Source organism: Sorex araneus, chromosome 4, assembly GCF_027595985.1.
Source record: "Sorex araneus isolate mSorAra2 chromosome 4, mSorAra2.pri, whole genome shotgun sequence".
NCBI classification, from domain to species: Eukaryota; Metazoa; Chordata; class Mammalia; order Eulipotyphla; family Soricidae; genus Sorex; species Sorex araneus.
The window spans coordinates 203,465,605-203,486,026 of record NC_073305.1 but is presented as its reverse complement, the minus strand read 5'-3'; the positions used below and the strand labels follow the sequence as shown (position 1 = coordinate 203,486,026).

Below are 20,422 nucleotides of genomic sequence, written 5' to 3'. Positions count from 1 at the left end.
GTGGGGATTGGGGTGGCATTATTGGGTGCATTGTTTATGCCATAGAGTGGCGATCATAGCTGTCTTTTGTGTTTTGCGGTATTCTAGATCAGTAGTTTTTCAGCCACCAATCTGCAGACAGGTACCAGGCCTCAGTTTTACAGAGGTCGAAACCCACTGTTCTCAGTGATATTAGCAGGAGGGTCCACCTTCACTTGTGGACTCTCAACACAGTTAAAACAGTAAGTTTAGGGGTAGGGCACTTCCCTGCGTGCAGTCGATTCAAGTTCAGTGCCCAGCACTGCATATAGTCCCGCCTCCACCCTCCCCCCCCCAGCAGTGCCAGGAATGACCCCTGAACACACAACCCGCAGCCAGGAGTAAGGCTTGAGCACAGCCAAGTGTAACCCCCAAACAAAATAGAAGTTTCAACTATTTTTACTGTGAAATCCTTTCAAAGATATTTTTTGGTTTTGTTTTAGAAGATACTGTCTTGCCACTATCTTTAGAGGTTATACAAAAAAAAAAAAAAATCCCCAAAAAACTGCCCTTGATTTTTTTTGAGGGGGTTCTTTCTTTCTCTTTCTTTCTTTCTTTCTTTCTTTCTTTCTTTCTTTCTTTCTTTCTTTCTTTCTTTCTTTCTTTCTTTCTTTCTTTCTTTCTTTCTTTCTTTCTTTCTTTCTTTCTTTCTCTTTCTTTCTCTTTCTTTCTTTCTTTCTTTCTTTCTTTCTTTCTTTCTTTCTTTCTTTCTTTCTTTCTTTCTTTCTTTCTTTCTTTCTTTCTCTCTCTTTCTCTCTCTTTCCCTCTCTCTCTCTTTCTCTTTCTCCCTTCCTTCCTTCCTTCCTTCCTTCCTTCCTTCCTTCCTTCCTTCCTTCCTTCCTTCCTTCCTTCCTTCCTTCCTTCCTTTCTTTCCTTCTTTCTTTTTTTTTTTTTTAAAATTTTATTGAATCACCGTGAGATAGTTACAAGCTTTCATGTTTGGGTTACTGTCTCACAGTGATCAGACACTCATCCCTCCACCAGAAAACTGCACTCAGTTTAGGGCTGAAAATGAACATTCTGTTCACTGCTAAAGGTCTGAAGCATTTTGGCAGTGCTTTTCCTCAGAGGTCTACTCTAAGCTGACCTGGTCATTAGGGTGTAGCCTGGATAATTTGTCCCTAATAACTAAAATGGACTTGAGCTCTCTGGGAAACCTGTGTCAAATTGCTGCAGAATTTTGGTTATTCTTAGTTTTGTAGTTTTACCTTCAAATGAGGTTCCTAAGTCCCAGGAAAGAGATACTGGAAAAGTTGTAGACACTTAATCCTGTCTACAACTGTGGAACTGAAGAGCTCTTAATTTGGTGTGCACCGCAGTATCCTGATGCCTGGAATGAAGGGTGAGGTAGAACATTCCTTTTCGCTTACCACCCTGTAGATTTGTTGACTTCCTCTGTAGGTGCCAGAAGAGCTGTAAGTTGACCCATGGAGTGGCAGCCTTGCTCAGTGCTAATGGATGGTTGTACTGATGCTAGGAAGGCAGGCCCTCTCGACGTTTGGAGCTCAGCTTCTAATTCCTACCTGTGCTGGAGTAATTTGTATAATTTAGGTTGTTTTTACTTCTGACAACTCTGTAAATGCATGTTACTTGGGAGACATTATATTTAACAGTTGAAGATAGGCTTGTTGTTGCCATTTCAGCATGAGTTCTTCCTGGGTTTCTGCTAACAGTAAGATTCTACTGGATACTCTACTAATTAATATTCTCAGGATAATAAGCAACATGTATCTTTAAACTCACTTAAGATTTAGAACCATTAGTAGAGAGTATGTGTATTTTTTGAAGTCTGAAAAGACCTCTTCTCCTTTCTTTTGAAATTGTTCTTATTATTCTCAGATAGCATCCAGAGGCCATGATGGAGGAGAAAAACATGCCACATGACTCTAGTTACTCCTGTGGCTTCATATTCTAACAAGAGAGAACACAAGGTGTCTAGAATTGACCTTTTGAAAAAAAATCAATACAGCCTTATTAAATAATTATAGGGGCTGGTGCAATCGTCCAATAACTAGGTGCTGGCCTTGCATGCAGCTGACCTGGGTTTGATCCCTGGCACCCCCAAGCTCACTACACTAGGAGTGATCTCTGAATGCAGAGGGAGGAGTGAGCCCTGAGAACCACTGGATGTGGCGCAAAAAAAAACAAAAATGACAACAATAATAGTGATTGTAACTGCTTAAGGAGTTTGGATTAGTTCCTTTGTTGAAGGGTTTTTTTTTTTATCAAGGTTGATTTTGGAGGTAGATCACTTTAAGTATAAAGGCTATTTGATTTAAAAAAATTTTTTTAAAATATATATATCTTCTTATACAAGTTGGTTTAATCTTGCATTTATTTACTACCTCATGCCAGTCCAGAATAGTTTCTTAGGTTTTGAATAGAAAGGGTTTGGAAAATTACATCGCTAGGCCAGTGTAAAGAGGGTGATGCTTCCTTGTCATTGTTATTTGAAATGAAAAGCCTGACTGTGAAGCACAGTTTCTCTGTTCCCTTGTGATATCAGAATAACTGTCTTCTGTGGTGGCTCCGCTTTTGGACTACTCACACTGATTTCTCTCTCTCCTGTTTCTGAAGGATTGGAATACTTTTCTACTGAGATTTAATGATTTGGACTTCTGTGTATCAGAGAATGAGACATTAAAGCATCTTACAAATGACACCACGACTCCAGAAAGCACAATGACCAGTGGGCAGACCAGAGTGTCCACCCAGTCCCCACAGGCCTTGGAGGATTCAGGCCCAATTAACATCTCGGTTGCAATCACCCTGACTCTGGACCCCCTGAAGCCCTTTGGAGGATACTCCCGAAATGTCACTCATCTGTACTCGACCATTTTAGGGCATCAGATTGGACTTTCAGGTATCTGTAGTCACTGTGTTCTCGAGTGCTGCGGGCAGCTCCCATTTCAAGGCTGATGCCTAGCAGCTCGGGTTTACTCCGGTTATATTTGCACGTGTCTCACCTTTTGTTGAGTTTCAAGTAAATGACGTCAAGAAGGAGGCATACCTACTACATCTTTATTTTAAGAAAGTGCCGGGAATGCAGTAGACTCTTTCCAAAAGGGCAAGAAATTGTAGGGGCTATTTCTGGTCTTATATTTACAGACAACTTTTTTTTTTTCCATTTTTTGTTGGAGTTTTCAGTGCATGCTATTGTTGTTCATCAACAGATCTTTGAAATCTGTTATTAGCTCAGCGTTGAGCTGTACACAATTGGCGTAGAATTAAGCTACAATAGCATTATTTTGGTTGCTGGGAAGAAATAGGGAAAAACTTACAATCTAGTCTTTTCTGTGGAATTTTGGGACTGTAGTGTAGACATGTATAACTTAATATTTGCCAAAGGTTGACAGTAGTTTCTGGCACAAAGATGATATGTGTTTACATATGCACTCACACACTTGTTTGTTTTAAAAATCAGATCAGAGTGCTGGGAGAGCTTAAAGGACTGGCAGGCCCAGGTTTAATCCCCTGCACTGCGTGGTCTCCCAAGCAATAGCAGGAGTAGCCCCTGAGCACTGTCAGTTATAACCTTCCCCTTCCCCCCTCAGCCCCCCCCCAACACACACCCGGAAAGTAATAAGTTGTTGAGAAGGTGTTATGATCCCAAAAGGCTTCATGCTGGAGACTCTGGTCTTGGAAGAGTAAGCATTGCTTGCTTTGTTTACCAAGAACCCTTTCAAATCATTAAAGGAGGCCCAGAGAAAGCTCAGTGGATTAGAACAGTGCTTTGCATGCATTGATGCCCATCACTGCTTGGTTCCTTGAGCGCCAGTAGGAGCAACTCCTGAGCACTGAGCTGGGAGTAGTCCCTGACCACCACTGAGTGTGGCCCCAAAGCCAGAAATGTCCTTAAATGAACATGAGAGTGTCTTCCCACCTTCTCTTGGCTGTCCTGGTGAGCTGATCCTGTGGCGAGAAGGTAAGGCAGTCCTGCGTTTCCGTTCTGCAAGTAGACCTATGCCTCGTGCTGTGTCGGGACTCCTGGTTTTCATTTACGTTCCATCACTGACTAGCCTGTAACCTTCTCGACCCTCAGTCTTCTGGCATAGAAAAGGGAACTCGCAACACTCCTTTGGTCCTGTTTGTGAGTGGTAAATTTTTTTTTTTTTGCTTTTTGGGTCACACCTGGCAATGCACAGGGGTTACTCCTGGCTCTGCACTCAGGAATTACTCCTGGCGGTGCTCAGGGGACCGTATGGGATGCTGGGATTTGAACCTGGGTCGGCCGCGTGCAAGGCAAACGCCCTACCCGCTGTGCTATTGCTCCAGCCCCCAAGTGAGTGGTAAATTTTTAGTGAAAAATCACATATAAAAGCAGATAGAAAATGATAGGAGTGCTGTACAAAGCTAGAACAAGTGGTGATCGCAGTCCACCCAGCCCAGCTTTCCAGCATGGACACTGCCCGCACTTTCGCCTGACGCTGGCCCGGGCCCTGGCTCGAGGTGGTCTTTCTCCATCTGGCGCTTGGTGGCGCTGTCGAGTGAGCAGGCCTCACGGTGGTCTCAGAGCAGTTGTTCCTTCCATCTTTCCAAAGCAGGTGTCGGGCTTCTGTGCACTGTAGGTGGTTCCTGGGTGGTGTTGGTATCGGGATTCCTTCGGGCCCAGGGAATAATACATGAATTCTTGCCTTTGTTTACCAAAAACTGGTTTCTTTCTCCTAGGCAGGGAAGCCCATGAGGAGATAAACATTACCTTTACCCTCCCTACAGCGTGGAGTTCGGACGACTGTGCCCTTCACAGTCACTGTGAGCAGGTGGTGTTCACAGCCTGCATGACCCTCACAGCCAACCCCGGTGTGTTCCCTGTCACAGTGTAAGTGGTTTCCTGACCCAAGTGGATGTGGGCGAGAGACTCCATTTACTACAGGGAGTAGGCTGCTGTAGTGAATTCCTGGGTTTGTTTCAAGAAGTTCTGGGAATCCTGGGATTCTGCAGGTAGAATTTCTACCAATAATTACCAGAGTCAGTGCTTCAGCAAAGTAGCAGAAGCCCTGATGGTTGTGTGCTCTTTTATTTATTTATTTATTTTGCTTTTTGGGTCACACCTGGTGGTGCACAGGGGTTACTCCTGGCTCTGCACTCAGGAATCGCCACTGGTGGTGCTCAGGGGACCATAGGGGATGCTGGAAATTGAACCCGGGTCGGCTGCGTGCAAGGCAAATGTCCTACCTGCTGTGCTATCGCTCCAGCCTCGTGGTTGTGTGTTCTTAAATTGCTGAACCTGTCGGTAGGATAAGCACCTGGGAAAGATAAGAGCTCAGGTCTGTGACCAGAATGACCGTTAATTAGGGTCTCGAAAAGGAAGATTTTTGTTTTTCTCCATTGTCTAGATCTTTTTGAAAGCAAGTGTACAATTGAAAAAGAAAACAAAACAAAGCGGAAAAAATGATAGTCTTTTGTTTTCAGAGTATAAAATACTGTTCTTGAAATAAAATGTCTTAAAGAACAACTGTGTTCTTTACCACTGAAAAGAGCTAAAGATCCGTAAATACATGGAATATAAAATGTAGCTTATTCACGGGATTTTTCTTTAAAATAATAATTATCCTGGAGTTTATCTTAGACATTTGGGGTTTGATAGGACAAGTAAGATAATTTGCTGCTCAGGTGATGGAGATGCTTGTGTATAGTTTCCAGGTGTGACTGAAGATATTTAGATCATTTGAGAAAACAGACTTAAGAGAAGTTGCTCCTTTGGCAGCATCATAAGTCGGAGGACCATGCTTGGATTCTGCAGGCAGAGGTCCTCCAGACTCATTTATATCAGATGCTTATTTCTTGTCCTGTTATGTTTATTCAAGTTTTTAAAAATCCTTGAACTGGGGACATGACAGTACTTATCACAAAGAAACATGTATGAGTCTCTTCTCTTTTTTACACACGTGGCTTTGGAAAGCGTTCAGGGCAACCTGCAAATGCCTCAGACTACGGCGCGCGTGTCTTTGCTTCTCTCCCCTTGCAGACAGCCACCACACTGTGTCCCTGACACATACAGCAACGCCACGCTCTGGTACAAGATCTTCACCACTGCCAGAGATGCCAACACAAAATATGCTCAAGATTATAATCCTTTCTGGTGTTACAAGGGCGCCATTGGAAAAGTGTATCATGCTTTAAATCCCAAGCTGACCGTTATTGTTCCAGATGTAAGTGAAGGTGTTGTGTGAATTGTGAACTGTTAAAGTAGCTTTTTTTTTTTTTCCCCACCTCCTTGCGTTCGCTTGTACCCTGACATTCTAGATTTCTTTCTGGATTGGGAGATGAGGCAGAGAGGCAGAGTGACAGAGACTTGGGAAAATGTGCCATCCTTGAAGTTAAGGAAATTCTTTAAAAATTTATTTTACTAATAATGTCTTAAAGCAGAGGCCACATGCCCAGTCGTGCTTGGGGGCCCATGGCCACTCCAGAGCGGCTCGGGAAGCCTTGTGTGAGGGTTTGAGTTTGGAGCCTCATACACGCAAGGCATGTGCTCAGCCCCTTGAACCACACCCTGGCCCTGCCCAAGGACATTCTGCTCCGTCCTTTGCTGCTTTCCTCAGCAGCTGTTCTCGATTGACCCCCGGGTGTTGTAGGGGATACTTGTGCTGTTTTAAGCCCGCGTACAGGCTATTCACAGAAGAACATTTAGCTAGTGCCAGTATTGGATTTAAATAGTCCTTTTGGGATTCAGAAAGGAGCCGCGTCTTTGATATTGAGAGGTATTCAATAGGATTTTACTTACTGAGAAACGGAAGACTAACCTACATTGGTGGGTGATGTCCCACTTTTAGCTTCTTAGATTTGTGTCTACTTTTAACAGACTGCTCTTCTTTTTTTAATTCAATGTTCTTTTTCTGTGAGCATGTCACATGGATTTATTTCCTTTCTTTTTGACGGGGTGGGGTGGGGCGGGGAGGGCTGTGTTAGGGTGTCGCCCATGCAGTGCTTAGGGACACGCCTGCTGGCTTAATACTCGGTTGGGCATTGCGGCACAGCTCTGGCTCATCAGGGCCGCCCCTGGCAGTGCTCTGGTCCTAGTTGCATACAAGGCATGTGCCCCTGACCTCGAACTCCCTCCCCAGCCTCTCTTATTTTTCCCTCTCGTCTACTTGCTGTCAAGTTGTGGGAGTTGCAGGGCCCTGCCAGGAGTGAGCTGTGATCAGGCTGGGTGGTGGGTGGGCGCCTCCTGGGGAAGTTCGACTTTCTTTTCAGGCTAGGCAGTCACTTCCTTGAATGCGCTTTCCAGGGTTTGTGAAGCAGAGTGTTAGGAGGACTGGTGTGCTCACCAGGGAGTTGTAAGTGGGAGAGGGTCTGAAGCTCCCAGACCTGGATGTGCAGTAAGGAATGGGAAGGGGAGTATGGAGCAGCTGTAGTGTTTTAGCTTAATGTTTAGGGACTTAGAAAAGCAGGGAAAAGGCGTCAGGAAGTTGTCCTGGGGGCACAGTAGGAAGCTAGTGATACAGCCAGGTAGCCACACAGACAGAGAAGAGACACATAGGTGTTAATCACCGGGTCTCTGGAAGCTTCTCAGGAGAGAAGAGCTAGGGGAGGGGCTGAGTGTTCCCAGAGAGTAGGGGTGCAGAAATCTCTGCAGAGGACTGCTTAGGAAGTCCTCTGGAACACCGTGTCTTTGCATAATGAGAGCCAGATTTAATATTTAGAAGACAAATAGAGAACAGGACTATTCCAGTTAAAGAATTAAAATAGTGACAAACCCTTGACTTTAGATTACAAAACCAGGATTACCAAGCGAAGGAGTGGGTGGGGTTCGGAATGCGGGGTAGACTGCGGACAGTGTTGGGATATGGAATGCTGAAGCCGACTAGAGTGGCGTAAAGGGCTTCGGGGGAGGGTCTTGGGTACTTGGGCGGTGGTGTGTGGAGGTAACGGTGTCCATCAAAACCATGGCATAAACACTATTTTTGTCAATATATGACTTGAACTGTCCTAATTAAAATAGAAATCCAGTTTTGTGGGCTGGAGAGAGCCCAGGAGGTAAGTCTCTTGTCTTGCACATAGCCGATTGCACAACCCCAGCGCTGCCAGAGGCCACCCTGAGCACAGAGCTGGGGCTGGTTTCATAGACTGGTTTCTGTGGGATCCTGAGCACTGGCAGGTGTGGTCCCAGACAAAACTGAAAGATGAAGATTGAGGAGTAAAAGCGCAAAGAAGCAGAGCTCACGCCTTGCATGTCTGAGGCCATGCCCTGGGTCCCCAGCACTTTACACCATTCCCTAGTGCCTCTGAGTGTTACCCTAGGGAGCACTGTTGGGCTCATCTGGTCCAGTTGACTAGGAATCACCAGGAGTGGCCCCTGCGCCCCTTGGGGATGGCTGGAGAGGCCCCATCTTCCCCCAAAGAGAGTTAAAGTTGAGATGAGTCTAGAGGTTGCGAACCCTGTGTCTAGAAATACAGCATTAAGATCTTCTGATACCCCGGTACAGACATTTCTGGTCTTTTCTCTCTGTCTAGGATGACCGTTCATTAATAAACTTGCACCTCATGCATACCAGTTACTTCCTCTTCGTGATGGTGATAACAATGTTTTGCTATGCTGTTATCAAAGGCAGACCAAGCAAATTGCGTCAGAGCAATCCCGAGTTTTGCCCTGAGAAGGTGAGATGTGGATGGATTCCGGCTCAGCATTTTGCTAGAGATCTTTTCACAGAAAGACCCGTTTGGTTCCTATAACATGATTTCTTCTTAGAGAGCCTAGCGTCTTAAACTGTGGGCTGTGGCTTCTTATAGGATCCGGTAGCTGAATGTGGAGCTGTGAAAAATTTGGCAAAAGTAAAAGGTGTTTGAATGCGCACCACCAAAACTTACGATCAACCAGGGAATAAATCTGGGGGTATTTCTGGCAGCATCTGCCCCTATTTCATTTCTTCAACATACAGGGATTACAGGTGGAATGGGTTCAGAAGTTCCCAAATTATTTAGCCTACTGACCCCTTTTTAGGTTAAAAACCAAGAAGCCACGACTTGGTGTCCCCCCACCTGCCTGGACTGCCCTCTAAGTGAACCTCCTGATGTGGCCCTGCAGTTGCCGCTGCCCCGTGGTGGCCCTCATGCCTCGGGAGTTGGTGTCACCCCTTGGGGAGATTGCTCTAGTGCAGTGTTTCTCAGCCGGGGGGCGGGGCAGAGGGCCCACTGTGGACCCCCAGGATAGTCCGAGGTGAAAATTGCATAAATGGGGCCACAGCATGAAGCTAGGAGGCCAGTCGGTAGGACCTGGGTCACAGGAAGAAATCAGGGTTGGAAAGGACGGGGAAAGGGCTTGAGCGAGTACCCGGCTGGGCTGTGAACCCGGATTCTGTCCTCAGCGCAGCAGGTCCGCTACATGGCAGGAAACGATTCTGTCCTGCGTGAGATTGAAGAACCCCGGGGATTTCTTAGGGATTGTCATAGGGTTTTCATGATGCCCTGGCTTGATGTGAATGTGCCTGTCTCAGGGTAGAGAGCCGGAAGAGGCGGGGCGGTTTACCCGAGCGCTGCCGTGTGACTGGTTTGCTTCTCTTGGTCTTCTTTAGGTGGCTCTGGCGGATGCCTAACCCCACAGCTGGTGGCTTGCCGAGAGACTGACGAACCATAATCATTGCCTGCTGAACCCAGCCCGGGCCTGGACACTCTGTGAATACATTATCTTGCAATGTTGGGTTATTCCAGCCAAAGACATTTCAAAGTGCCTGTAACTGATTTGTATATATTTATAAAAATCTATTCAGAAATTGGTCCAATGATGCACGTGCTTTGCACTGGGCGCAGCCAGAACCCGTCAGCCTCACCTGTACACTTGGCAAGAAGATTTCTTGGAGCGCCAGGCGGGAGTGGTGATCTTGCTCTCGGAGCACGAAGTGCCACGCTGTCTTTGAGAGGTCACAGGGCATTCGCTACTGGTGGGGTTGAGGTTTGCTCTGGTTCTCACTTTAGCCCAATATGTACAGAATGTTCAAAACAGTCTGCGCCTTTGATATGATACTGCATTTCCAAAGCCACCAATCCATTTTGTGGATTTTATGTGTCTGTGGCTTACAAATCATAGTAACAACAGTAGTACTGTTTTCTCTGTTTTGCTTGCAAGGAAACATGCCTATCTTTATCCGTTTATTTTTTTCCTTTGAAGAAAAAAATACAGTAGTTACATTTTAATACTGCTCTATTTAGGACAGACTTATGCTTTTTTATCTTGAGTAAAAAGTTAGTACTTAAGAGTCACCTACACAATAAAGATCTTAAGTTTCATTTTCCTCTTTGGACGGTGAGGAGTGTGGCTTGAATTGGCACAGAATGTCTCCCCTTTTCTCCTCTGCTGCCCATTCTTTTCGTTGTAATAGTTGCAGCAGTTTCTTTGCGCAAGAGGCTTGAAAATAAGAATATGCCTTTGGAATAAATTTAACCCTTTTCTGGAATGCAGATAACATTATGGAAAGAAAGAATGATTTGGTTTAATAGTTAATTGGGGTTTTTGAAAAAATGAACTCTCCTTTTTTAAATGAAAGTATGGCCCGAAGAAAAAGAGTGACATTTCCTGGTAACATTGCTGGGTGATATGACAAATATGCCTGTGAAATTTTAATCAAAGCCACTTACTAGGAAAACCAAAAGCGCTTTTCTTTCCTAGTAACATTTTGATGATCTAGTTATTGCTTTCTTTTTCCTTTTAATCCATTTCCATTTATATTTCATCTATATTTAAAAAATGTGGGATCTCTTCCTGTACTTGTTATTTTTTGTTTTTCTTTTTTCAAGTTTAAAACACTGCTAGCTCTTTGCCTTAATAACTCATCATCATTAGTGATTTTCTGTGTTCTCCCAAGCACTGTTCCAGCAAAAGGGCAAATAAAACCTTAGACATGAGTGTCAGCTCTTCTATCTCTTAACTCTTGGCCTATAGTCTGTTCTAAGTTAGAATCAGTCCTACAGTCTGAAATGTATTGGCCCAATATTTTTATCGCAGGCATTCTTGAATGGAAAACAGTTGTTTTCTAACTGAAGATTGTTAAAATAATCACCATAGTAACTAGATATGTTTGTAATCTTTTTTTCCTCTTAGTACATTTCAAGCAGCGATAATTACTTGTCTATCCAGTTTTTGTGTCTGTTATGAATTGCTTAATGATGCATGGCTAATTTGTTCATTTGGTTTTCTCTTTAGAGACTTGAGGCTCTGATGAGGTAAGATAAGAGACAGAGCCATTTATTTGGCTTGACCTTTACAAGCGGCATCATTAAAACCAACAGATTTTAGATTAAGCTGCTACCGAATAAATAAAATCCCATCAAAGTCGCGTTACAGGATTAGATTGATAACTGACAGAGTAATGTCAAAGGAGAAAGGCAGGCAGAAGAAGTCAGTCTCACTGGTTTGTGCAATCCAGCACGTTGGCTAGTTTGAACTCCCCTTGTTCGTCGAGTAGGGACTGGCTGGAATCTGTAGCTAGGAAAGGAAGGAGGGAAGGGCCCCAGATGCCTGGACAATGTGATTTGCGGTAAAGCGAGGACACAGTTTAAAGCCCAGCATTGACCCTAGCAGGTGATCCAGAGTTGAGCAGAGCCCAGAGCCACGCAGGTATCCGAGGAAGATGGGGAAAGCTGCGGAAGAAGTCTAATGGCCGGAGACTTTCCCTAGAGCCTCAGGAAGCCCAGAGGATCCGTTAGTACCTGGACACCGCCGAGTCTGGCCGGGGACTGCAGGACGAGAGTGTCACGGACAGGGCCTGTTTGCCGTCCAGGGGTGACCCAGCACAGGAGCAGGCGCTCATCCTCAGGCACCTTGGACTGGATAAGGTCCAGCAGAAGGTCAGCAACTTACTATTAAAATGGTTGTTTCAGATCATATTGATCTCTTTCCTTTTTTTCCTTTTGTCCTCTCACTGTTTGACTTGAATCAGTTTTGATTCTATTAGTAAGTTTTTCTTTTCATCAGGAAGCTGCCATTTCTGTTGCAAAAGTTTTCTTTGGCAGTACGTAGGTATTCGTTCGGTATCCTGGTTTCCAACCCTCCTGCAGGCACTGTGGGGTTCTGAGGGCCAGCAGATCATTTCACTTATCTTGCTGCATGATGGTCAGTAGCTGATCTGTTATGGCATTCACTTCCAGATTAATTTTCCGTGTTTGAAATATGTGCATATGTGCTTTACAGAATAAAACATCTGAATTTATGTGCTGTGTCTCTGTTTCTTCCAGACGTGATAAACATTTGGTTTTTCTCTGCTGCTCTGTGCAGCGTCCACCTATCAGCAGGATGATTGGGCAGTGATTCCCAGTAAGGCCTTGCCAAGTATGCAAACGCTCTGTCGTCTAGAGGGGCCTGCTTGACTTTGCTTTTAGACCTTGCAGGCCCTGCGGTGGTCGCTGCTGAGAAGGGGGCCTCCCGTCCCCTCCGGCTCAGGGCATGCCACCCCCTCTGCCCGCTGCTCTCCTGTAGACCCCTTGGGAGCACACTCACCCATCAAAGTCCCTGACACCCCCTGGTCCTCTCCACCTCCGCAGTCCTCTTTGTAGGAATTTTACTGTCCCAGAAAGAGAATTTTATATTTCAGTGTCTAAGCTGAAGAAGGGAAGATGGGACTTAACAGAGCCAGTGAAGCAAGACCAGGAAAGCAACTCTCATAAATATGCGATGCGTGGGTCTCGGTGATCCGGAGCCCAGACACGACCTCCCAGCAGTGGTGGGGTGGGACAGAGCATGCCGAGAGAAGTGGGGGGCCTGGCCACCCGCATTCCCGCAGCTGGCCTCCTCACATACTGTTTCCGAACAAATGAGGTATGTTTCCCTCAGTTGAGTTGCATTCCTAGGGAAATGCTGCAAAGTGAAGCGAGTGCGGGCTCCAACAATGATTAACATTTCTTTAAAAATAAAAGACTTCCAGGGGCCGGAGTGATAGCACAGCGGGTAGGGCGTTTGCCTTGCACGTGGCCCACACGGGTTCAATCCGAGGCATCCCATATGGTACCCCAAGCACTGCCAGGAGCAATTCCTGAGTGCAAAGCCAGGAGTAACCCCTGAGCATTGCTGGGTGTGACCCAAAAAGCCAAAAAAAAAAAAAAGACTTCCTGCATACTTCAAGCATCACGAATTAATCTTAGGAAGCAGCTAACCGCCTCTCTGCGGCTTTCAGCTTCCAGGTCTTCCTCATGAACGTGCTGAACTGTTCTCTTTTCAGAGATCCTATCATTATTTATCCCAGATCCCTGTTTTGAACTTTGTTTCTATTTACAGCTGAATGTGATACAATTTAAATATCTTTTTCCTTCAGAGAGCCAGAGTAACAGAATAACATCTAAACACTACCGATACATATTTTCATACAAGAAGTTTCAGATTTCAACCAGAAAATTGTTCTGCATTAACAGTGGAGGTGGGGAAGGAGAATACACAAACTCCACCTTCAAGTACAAGGTGGATCTGGATCTCATCTTGATCCCGTGTGTAGGCGACGCTAGAGAATGCCAGCAGCAGCCAGTTCAGTGAATGTTTCTTTTCCTTCCAAATTCATGTCTGGGCATCTCTGGCAAAGCGTTAAGCAGCCAGAACACAGGATGGAATGGTTAAAATCAAGGATTTTAGCCTCATGGGATTGAAGGCAAATAAAATGGAAGCAACGATCTGTGGAAAAACTCTGAAATCCAGGAGAGGAGTGGTAGGATTTTTGCCTGGAACTGCTTCCGTTTTCTCACCATTTCACTCTTCCCCTACCACCCCACCCAGCTCCTGGGTTCTGTATACTTTCAGAGAGTAACTTGAATGAGCTCAAAAAAAGGATGGCACAGGTAGTCAGCAAAGCACAAGGATGTATGAGAGCAGAAATAGGTTAACTAGGGCCAGAGAGCAGGTAAGGTGCTTGCTTGCTCACCGTCACCGTGTGTAGGATAACATAGCCTCAGGTAGTTTAGGTTTATTGGGTTACTCCCATCACAGTGCTTCTATTCCTCTGTTTATTTGTAGCTTCTTTCTTAGTGTTCTGTTGACTTGTAAATATTGTTTTTCTCTTCTCCTTGAGTCCTTTGCATAGTTTATTCAGAGCCATGTCCTTTTTGTATGGACACAGGAAGACTTAGCAAATGTTATGCTTTTGTAACCTGGGAGTCATTTGACTCTACATGATATTTTCTTCCTGGGCATCTGTTCTCTCGACCTAAGCCTCAGCTGCTCTTACTTCCTAGCACCCCCAAAAGCAGGGTCCCGATGAGGGATGAGACGGACCCAGGGCAAGTGGCGAGTTATGTGCTACCCTGGCATCGAGATGGGCCTGGCCAAAGTGCCTAATGCTTAACTATAAGTTAAGAGCTTGGTCATGGACAAATGTTGTCATGATCCAAACAGTGATAACTAGATTTGGACCCTGCTAGGGTTAGGAGTGATTAATCTGGCCTGAGTGCTGTGGTCTGAGCCTGTGGCAAGATGTTGTCAGGAGAGCTGCCTTGCAAGCCTCAATGTATCTCTTGCTTTGTCCATGCAAAAATAACTAGTATTAAGGTGTTAATGAGTGTTTGGAATGGGGAGAGGAGAAAAAATCATTAAGAGGTATTTTGTCTACTGGCAGTCATGAAGGGCTTTGGAATGCCCCTAGGTTGTGATCCCTTTAAACCTTACAGCTCTCAGGAAGGGCTTTATTATGTTGATTTTGCTACCTGGCGGTGTGGAACCTAGGGGCAAGGGCGAGAGAGGAAAAAGGGAGGAGAGAGATGGAGAGAGGCTTCAGTAGATGAAGAGAGAGGCTGGACTGAAAAGAGAGGCCGGACCTGGGAGTGCTGGAGATGAGAAAGATGGAAGATTGAATAAACGGCAACTAATCAGCAACCAGCTTGGTCCTTGTTCTTCCTTCGCCTGTCCTTGGTCAGCGGCCGTCCCGATCCAGCCCATACACAGCGGTTCTAGAGCACTGAACGTGGGCGGTGAGACAGAGCCGCCTGGAGAGTCCTCGAGTGCACGCACCCCTCGGCGTGCCTTAGTTTTTTACAACCCTGGCATCCCATATGGTCCCCCACCTCCACCAGGAGTAATTCTGAGCACAGAGCAGAGTAACTTCAGGAAAAGGCAGAAGAGTGAAGATAAATATATATTTTTTTTCTTTTTAGGTCACACCTGGCAGTGTACAGGGTTTACTCCTGGCTCTGCGCTTAGGAATCACCCCTGGCAGTGCTCTGAGGACCATATGGGATGCTGGGAATTGAACCCGGGTCGGCCGTGTGCAAGGCAAACGCCCTACCCGCTGTGCTATTGCTCTAGCCCCTGACAAATTGTTTTTATTGAATGAAACCTATGAGGGGAGAGAGAAAGGAAATCCATATTTGAGAGAGAATACGGCCTACAAGAGCAAGCCCCAAATGGCTTTTTAAAAAATTATTTTATTTTATTTTTTTTAAGGCCATACCCAAAGGTGCTCAGGGATCGATCCTGGCGAGACTCTGGAGACAATATGGGGAGCAGAGATTGAACCTCCCATGAACAACAGCAAGCAAGGAAACTACCTAATCCACTGTACTATCTCTCTGCCCCCCCCAGATGGCATTCAGGAGAAGCTTGTATACAATTCCTCCAAATATTTTTTTCCTGGGTTTTGCATACATAAAACTCCAGGCATTTCCCTTGCGCTGTTAACGATCTTCACATCATCTCACCCTTTGTACTGTTGGTGGTCTTTTCATAACCTCATGGTTTTCCTCTAACTTCCCTGAGGGGGTCCACCCTTCTCTTGGCGGGGCCTTGGATTTCTGCATCTGGGTGGTGCCTCAGCTTCTCCACTACAAAGAAGTTAGGATTTGTATGTCAAAGAAATGTCTTCATATCTTTGGGCCACTTTAGAGCTAGGATATCTCTTCTCATTATTTCCCAAAAGTACATTACTGAGGCCCCTTACTTATCTGCCTACTTATCTGTTCATGTTGGACCATTTCTTTTCAAGTCTTTGAAGTTATATTTAGGAGCAGAATTACCGCATATTATGGGTTGAACTGTGCTCCCCCAAGTGCATATGATCAAATACGAACACAGTACCTTGGGATTTTCATAGCTCTTTGCTTATTACCATCCTAGAGAGATATGGAGAAAATTAAATGCATATTTTTTGTTTTGGTTTGGGGGCCACACCCAGGATGCTCAGGGTTTACTCCTGGCTTGGCACTCAGGGATCACTCCTGGGAGGGCTCAGGGGACCATAAGTGGTGCTGGGGATCGAACCCGCATCCTCCATGTGTGCAAAGCAAGCACCCTGCTGGCTCCAGCCTCATACAAGTATTTTAAATTTAATCAGAAAAAAACCACATCTACCCTTCTAAGTATTGTGTCTTCCCATAATTGTCAAAACACTTTCTAGTAATTTTTTTTTTTTTCTTTTTGGATCACACCTGGCGATTCACAAGGGTTACTCCTTAACTCTGCGCTCAGGAATTACTCCTGGCAGTGCTTGGAGGACCATATGGGATGCTGGTAATCGAAACTGGGTCCGTCAAGTGCATGGCAAATGCCCTCCCCGCTGTGCTATCACTCCAGCCCTGCATATTCTTAAGACTATAAAAGTTTTAAGTTTGGGGGTGAGGAGATACTCTAACAGCTAAGGTGCATGAAGCATTTGTTTGATGCCTGGCACCGTATGGCTTCCTGAGTATTGTCTGGCATGGCCCTTAGAGCCCTTGAACACTGCAGGGATGACACACACTGTAATCTGAGATTAAAAAAATTTTTTTGCTTTGTTTGGGCTACACCCAGCTCTGTGCTCAGGGATCACTCCTTGCTGTGCTTGGAGGGCCATATGGGATGCTGAGGCTCAAACACGGGTCAGCTACATGCAAGGCAAGTTCCCCACCAGCTGTACTATGGCTCTGGCCCTATAACCAGATTTTTGTGTTGAACTATAGGTCTGGTTGGCTGGGTAATGCTAGGAGTGACCCCAAGGCTCTTGAACGCAGTTTGGAATGATCCTGTACCCAAAATAAAGAGTTTAAGATCCTGTAAAGCTCCATGCTAAGCCAATTTGACAGTCTTGATTTTTACCTGAGCCAGAAGGAAACATGACAGAGGAAAATGAAAGCCTCAGTAACTTGGTCTCTCTTGGAACCTTCCCTTGAGACTGAATGGCAAGCTAGCTCGAGTTCTTGGTGTAGTTCAGCAGCTTGTAAATTTCTTTTTCTAATCAGTAAAAACTGAGCTATTTTTATAGTATACCATCTGAATTATCAAGTTCTTTTGAGTTAAAGTGACTTATAGCTGATGATTAGCTTCTTAAGGGGGCATCTATATTTCTTTTCCTCCTCCGTTTTTAATTGAGCAATCATGATTTTCAGTACTATTAATATTTCAGTACTATTAACATCTTAGGCTTGCAGCTCACCCACCATTGTTTCCATATCCCTCCACCCTTGTTTATAGATTCCTTCCCGTCTCCCAACCGGCAAACTTGAGTTCTGTAGGCAAAATCCCAGGGTTTGCTTTCATCAGCCAATGTCTATTTCCTTCTTTCCTTTCTTTATATTACACAAATGAATGAGATCATCCAGTATTTGTCTTTCTCCTGAGTAACTTTGTGTAGTGTGATACCCTGCAATTCCATCCTTGTTGCGATGGACTAAAAGATTTTATCTTTTTTACTTTTTTTTTTTTTTTTTTTGGCTTATGAGCCCCCTCCCAGCAAGCTACCGAGAGTACCCCACCTGCACAGCAGAGCCTGGAAAGCTACCCGTGGCATATTCAATATGCCAAAAACAGTAACAACAAGTCTCACACTGGAGACATTAGTGGTACCTGTTCAAGCAAATTGATGAACAACTGGACAACAGTGCTGCAGTGCAATGCATGAGCCCTCTACTCCTGCCTGTGCCACCTCTTCCTCCTCTGCCACCACCACTGCTTGGTTATAGTTCTACAATCAAAGACCAAGAGTTTGTCTTCCTTCATTCCTGTCTGTTATCTTGTGTGTGTCATGTCATGTATACCATACATACATGACATACTTTGGTATTTATACAATTTTTTTTTCTTTTTAGCTCATATCCGGCAATACGCAGGGGTTACTCCTGGCTCAATGCACTCAGGAATTAACTCCTGGTGGTGCTCGGGGGACCATATGGGATGCTGGGAATCAAACTCGGGTTGGCCGCATGCAAGGCAAACGCCCTACCTGCTGTGCTATCGCTCTAGCCCCGACAATTGTTTCTTTACACACACTCCATACACACTCTTATCCATTTGACAATTTCATGATCTTTATTTAGCAACTTTTCAAATACAAACTTTATCTTAGTTACAAGTAAGATTCCAAATCTTGGCCCTTTCTATCTCCACAAGACAGCCAGAAGCTTCCGTCCCTTGTCCCATGAAAGGCATGGCAGCCATGCTTTTAGCCACAGAAGTGCCTTTCAGAAATCCTTACGCAGTCAAGTGCATCCTGACTTACGAATGTTATTACTATATCAAATTGAAAGAGTCTGCATGACAAAAGAAACCGTGATAAGACTGGAGGGGACTATGTGCTACAGTGTGCAGCTGCTCTTGGTAGAAGCTGGAGTATCCACTCTGATATCCAGGTGGCTCACATTATGTTTTCGTTTCAGAGTTGTTGCCCCTTTAATTTCGTCAGCACCATCATGGGCAAATTCACACGGAGCTAATAGCCAATGGTCTCTCCCTGAATTTGAGCAGTCACAAACCAAAAGGCTTAGGAACCACTGAAATCTTAGAACCTCATGAGGTGGGGTTGAGGTTGTGAGCAGATTAAAACCACGTGTGGTGGTAGTATATGTGAATGTCAGCAGTTTTCTTCCCTTTACAGCTCACAGAGCAAGACTGTCCTGGACATTCTGGGGGAAACTTACACCTCTGCTGGCAGCAGATGCAAATGTCCTGAGGGTTGTGGGAACTTGGTGTGCCAGAAACCACCTAGTGGCACCAAGTAGCCTTTGCACAAAGGTTTCCTCAAACTTTGAACTGTTGTCACTTCCAGCAATGCTTCCTTCTGTTGCCCGTCCTACAGGCTGGCCCCTCGGGTCTTGGGCCATGACCCCCTATTCGCACAATTTCCATCTGCCTGTTGTGAGCCTACTGGTTGAGAAATGCTGCTGTAGCTGATAAACCGTCGAGCTGTGTGCAGGGAGCCGAAAGCGTCCTAAGTGCTATCCTGGTGATGGTTCAATGCTAGGGGCCTGTCATGCCAGGGACCACAAGGGCCACCCCAGTGGTGTTGGGGGCACACCTGGCAGAATTCAGGGGCCAGCAGAATCACACCTGGTGATGCTCAAAGGCCTCCAGGATTAAACCCTGCAATGATGGAGATCAAAATCTGGCGGGGCACATGCATGCACCCTTAACCCTGTTGTTTGCCCGCCTGTACCCTCGTTTCTGAAGCCAAGGGACCTCAGATAGTGCAGGTACCACCCCACTCTTAACTAGGTTCGGTGTGTGTGGGGGGTGAGGGTGGGGGGTGGGATATATAGCAATGGAGAACCTAAAAGCAAGGGTGGGCAAACTCATGGTCTGAAGGGATTGCAAGTGGTATGGGGCTCTAATGGCTGGAGGAACTGCACGGAGACGAGGGAAGCATCAGGGTAAAGAGCTGCACTACCAAGTGTTAATTTAGAAATGTCCATTCTGACCACGCTGAACACAGTGCAGCTTGCACTGAAAAAGAATTCTTAAAATAATGCAAGGTACTAATGGTATTGGCAAATTGTGAACCAAAAATGTTAACTACCTAGTGACACTCAGTCAAACCTTTTTTAGAAGTTCAAAAATGGTTTGATCTACAGGTTTTCAACCTATTGATGGTGTTTCCTTGTGTCATCTTTACATAATTTTCAAGTGTGGCTCCTGGAATATTCTGGGGGGCCCACATAGCCCCCACTTGAGAGAAGCTCACTTTTTTAGGAGGATCAGAAAATTAAGAAATACTTGCTTTTTATCTTTTCCCACTGAAAATACAGCTATTGTGGTTTCTGTACCACACCAGCAGTGCTCAGGGCTTACTCCTGGTGGGGTCCAGGGTACCATGGGAGGTGCCAGGAACTAGACCCGCTTGCAAGGTAAGTGCCCAGCCCCCTCTCCAGACCCCTACTGAAATTTTGATAACTATTAAATTAACCTGAGACAGCTTGAACTGTTCAAGCTGGTAAAAGCAGTGATTCTCAACTTATAACTGAGGAACTATTAAAAGTATTTTGTGGACCACTAAGGTAGAAACAAAAACTATTATAATAAAAATATTTGTAATATTTATGTATCAGTATTTATAATGGTACATGATCTAGGCTACTTTGTGTTCAGTGGTAATAACTTTTCATGTACTGCCACCGTTCTACAGAACAGATGAAAACCACTAACTAAACGTGTCAGCTTCACAACTTCTCAATTGACTATTTCCTTTGTTTTCAAGTTTCAATCATTTTTATAAAATAATGAACTATACAGATGAAATCAGCCACATTG

General features: G+C 45.1%; 1 protein-coding gene across 4 annotated transcripts in view; it reads left to right on the top strand.

The window, feature by feature from the left end:
- Positions 1-12,164, top strand: part of TMEM248 (transmembrane protein 248) — a 35,593-nt gene extending 23,429 nt beyond the window's left edge. For all 4 annotated transcript variants that reach the window (XM_055135877.1, XM_055135874.1, XM_055135875.1 and 1 more), the window contains 5 exons: positions 2,596-2,881; positions 4,687-4,837; positions 5,987-6,170; positions 8,476-8,619; positions 9,534-12,164. In XM_055135877.1, the coding sequence (XP_054991852.1) occupies positions 2,596-2,881; positions 4,687-4,837; positions 5,987-6,170; positions 8,476-8,619; positions 9,534-9,554 (786 nt within the window). In that variant the 3' untranslated portion in view covers positions 9,555-12,164. The remainder of the gene's footprint in view (positions 1-2,595; positions 2,882-4,686; positions 4,838-5,986; positions 6,171-8,475; positions 8,620-9,533) is intronic.
- Positions 12,165-20,422: the final 8,258 nt, after the last annotated feature.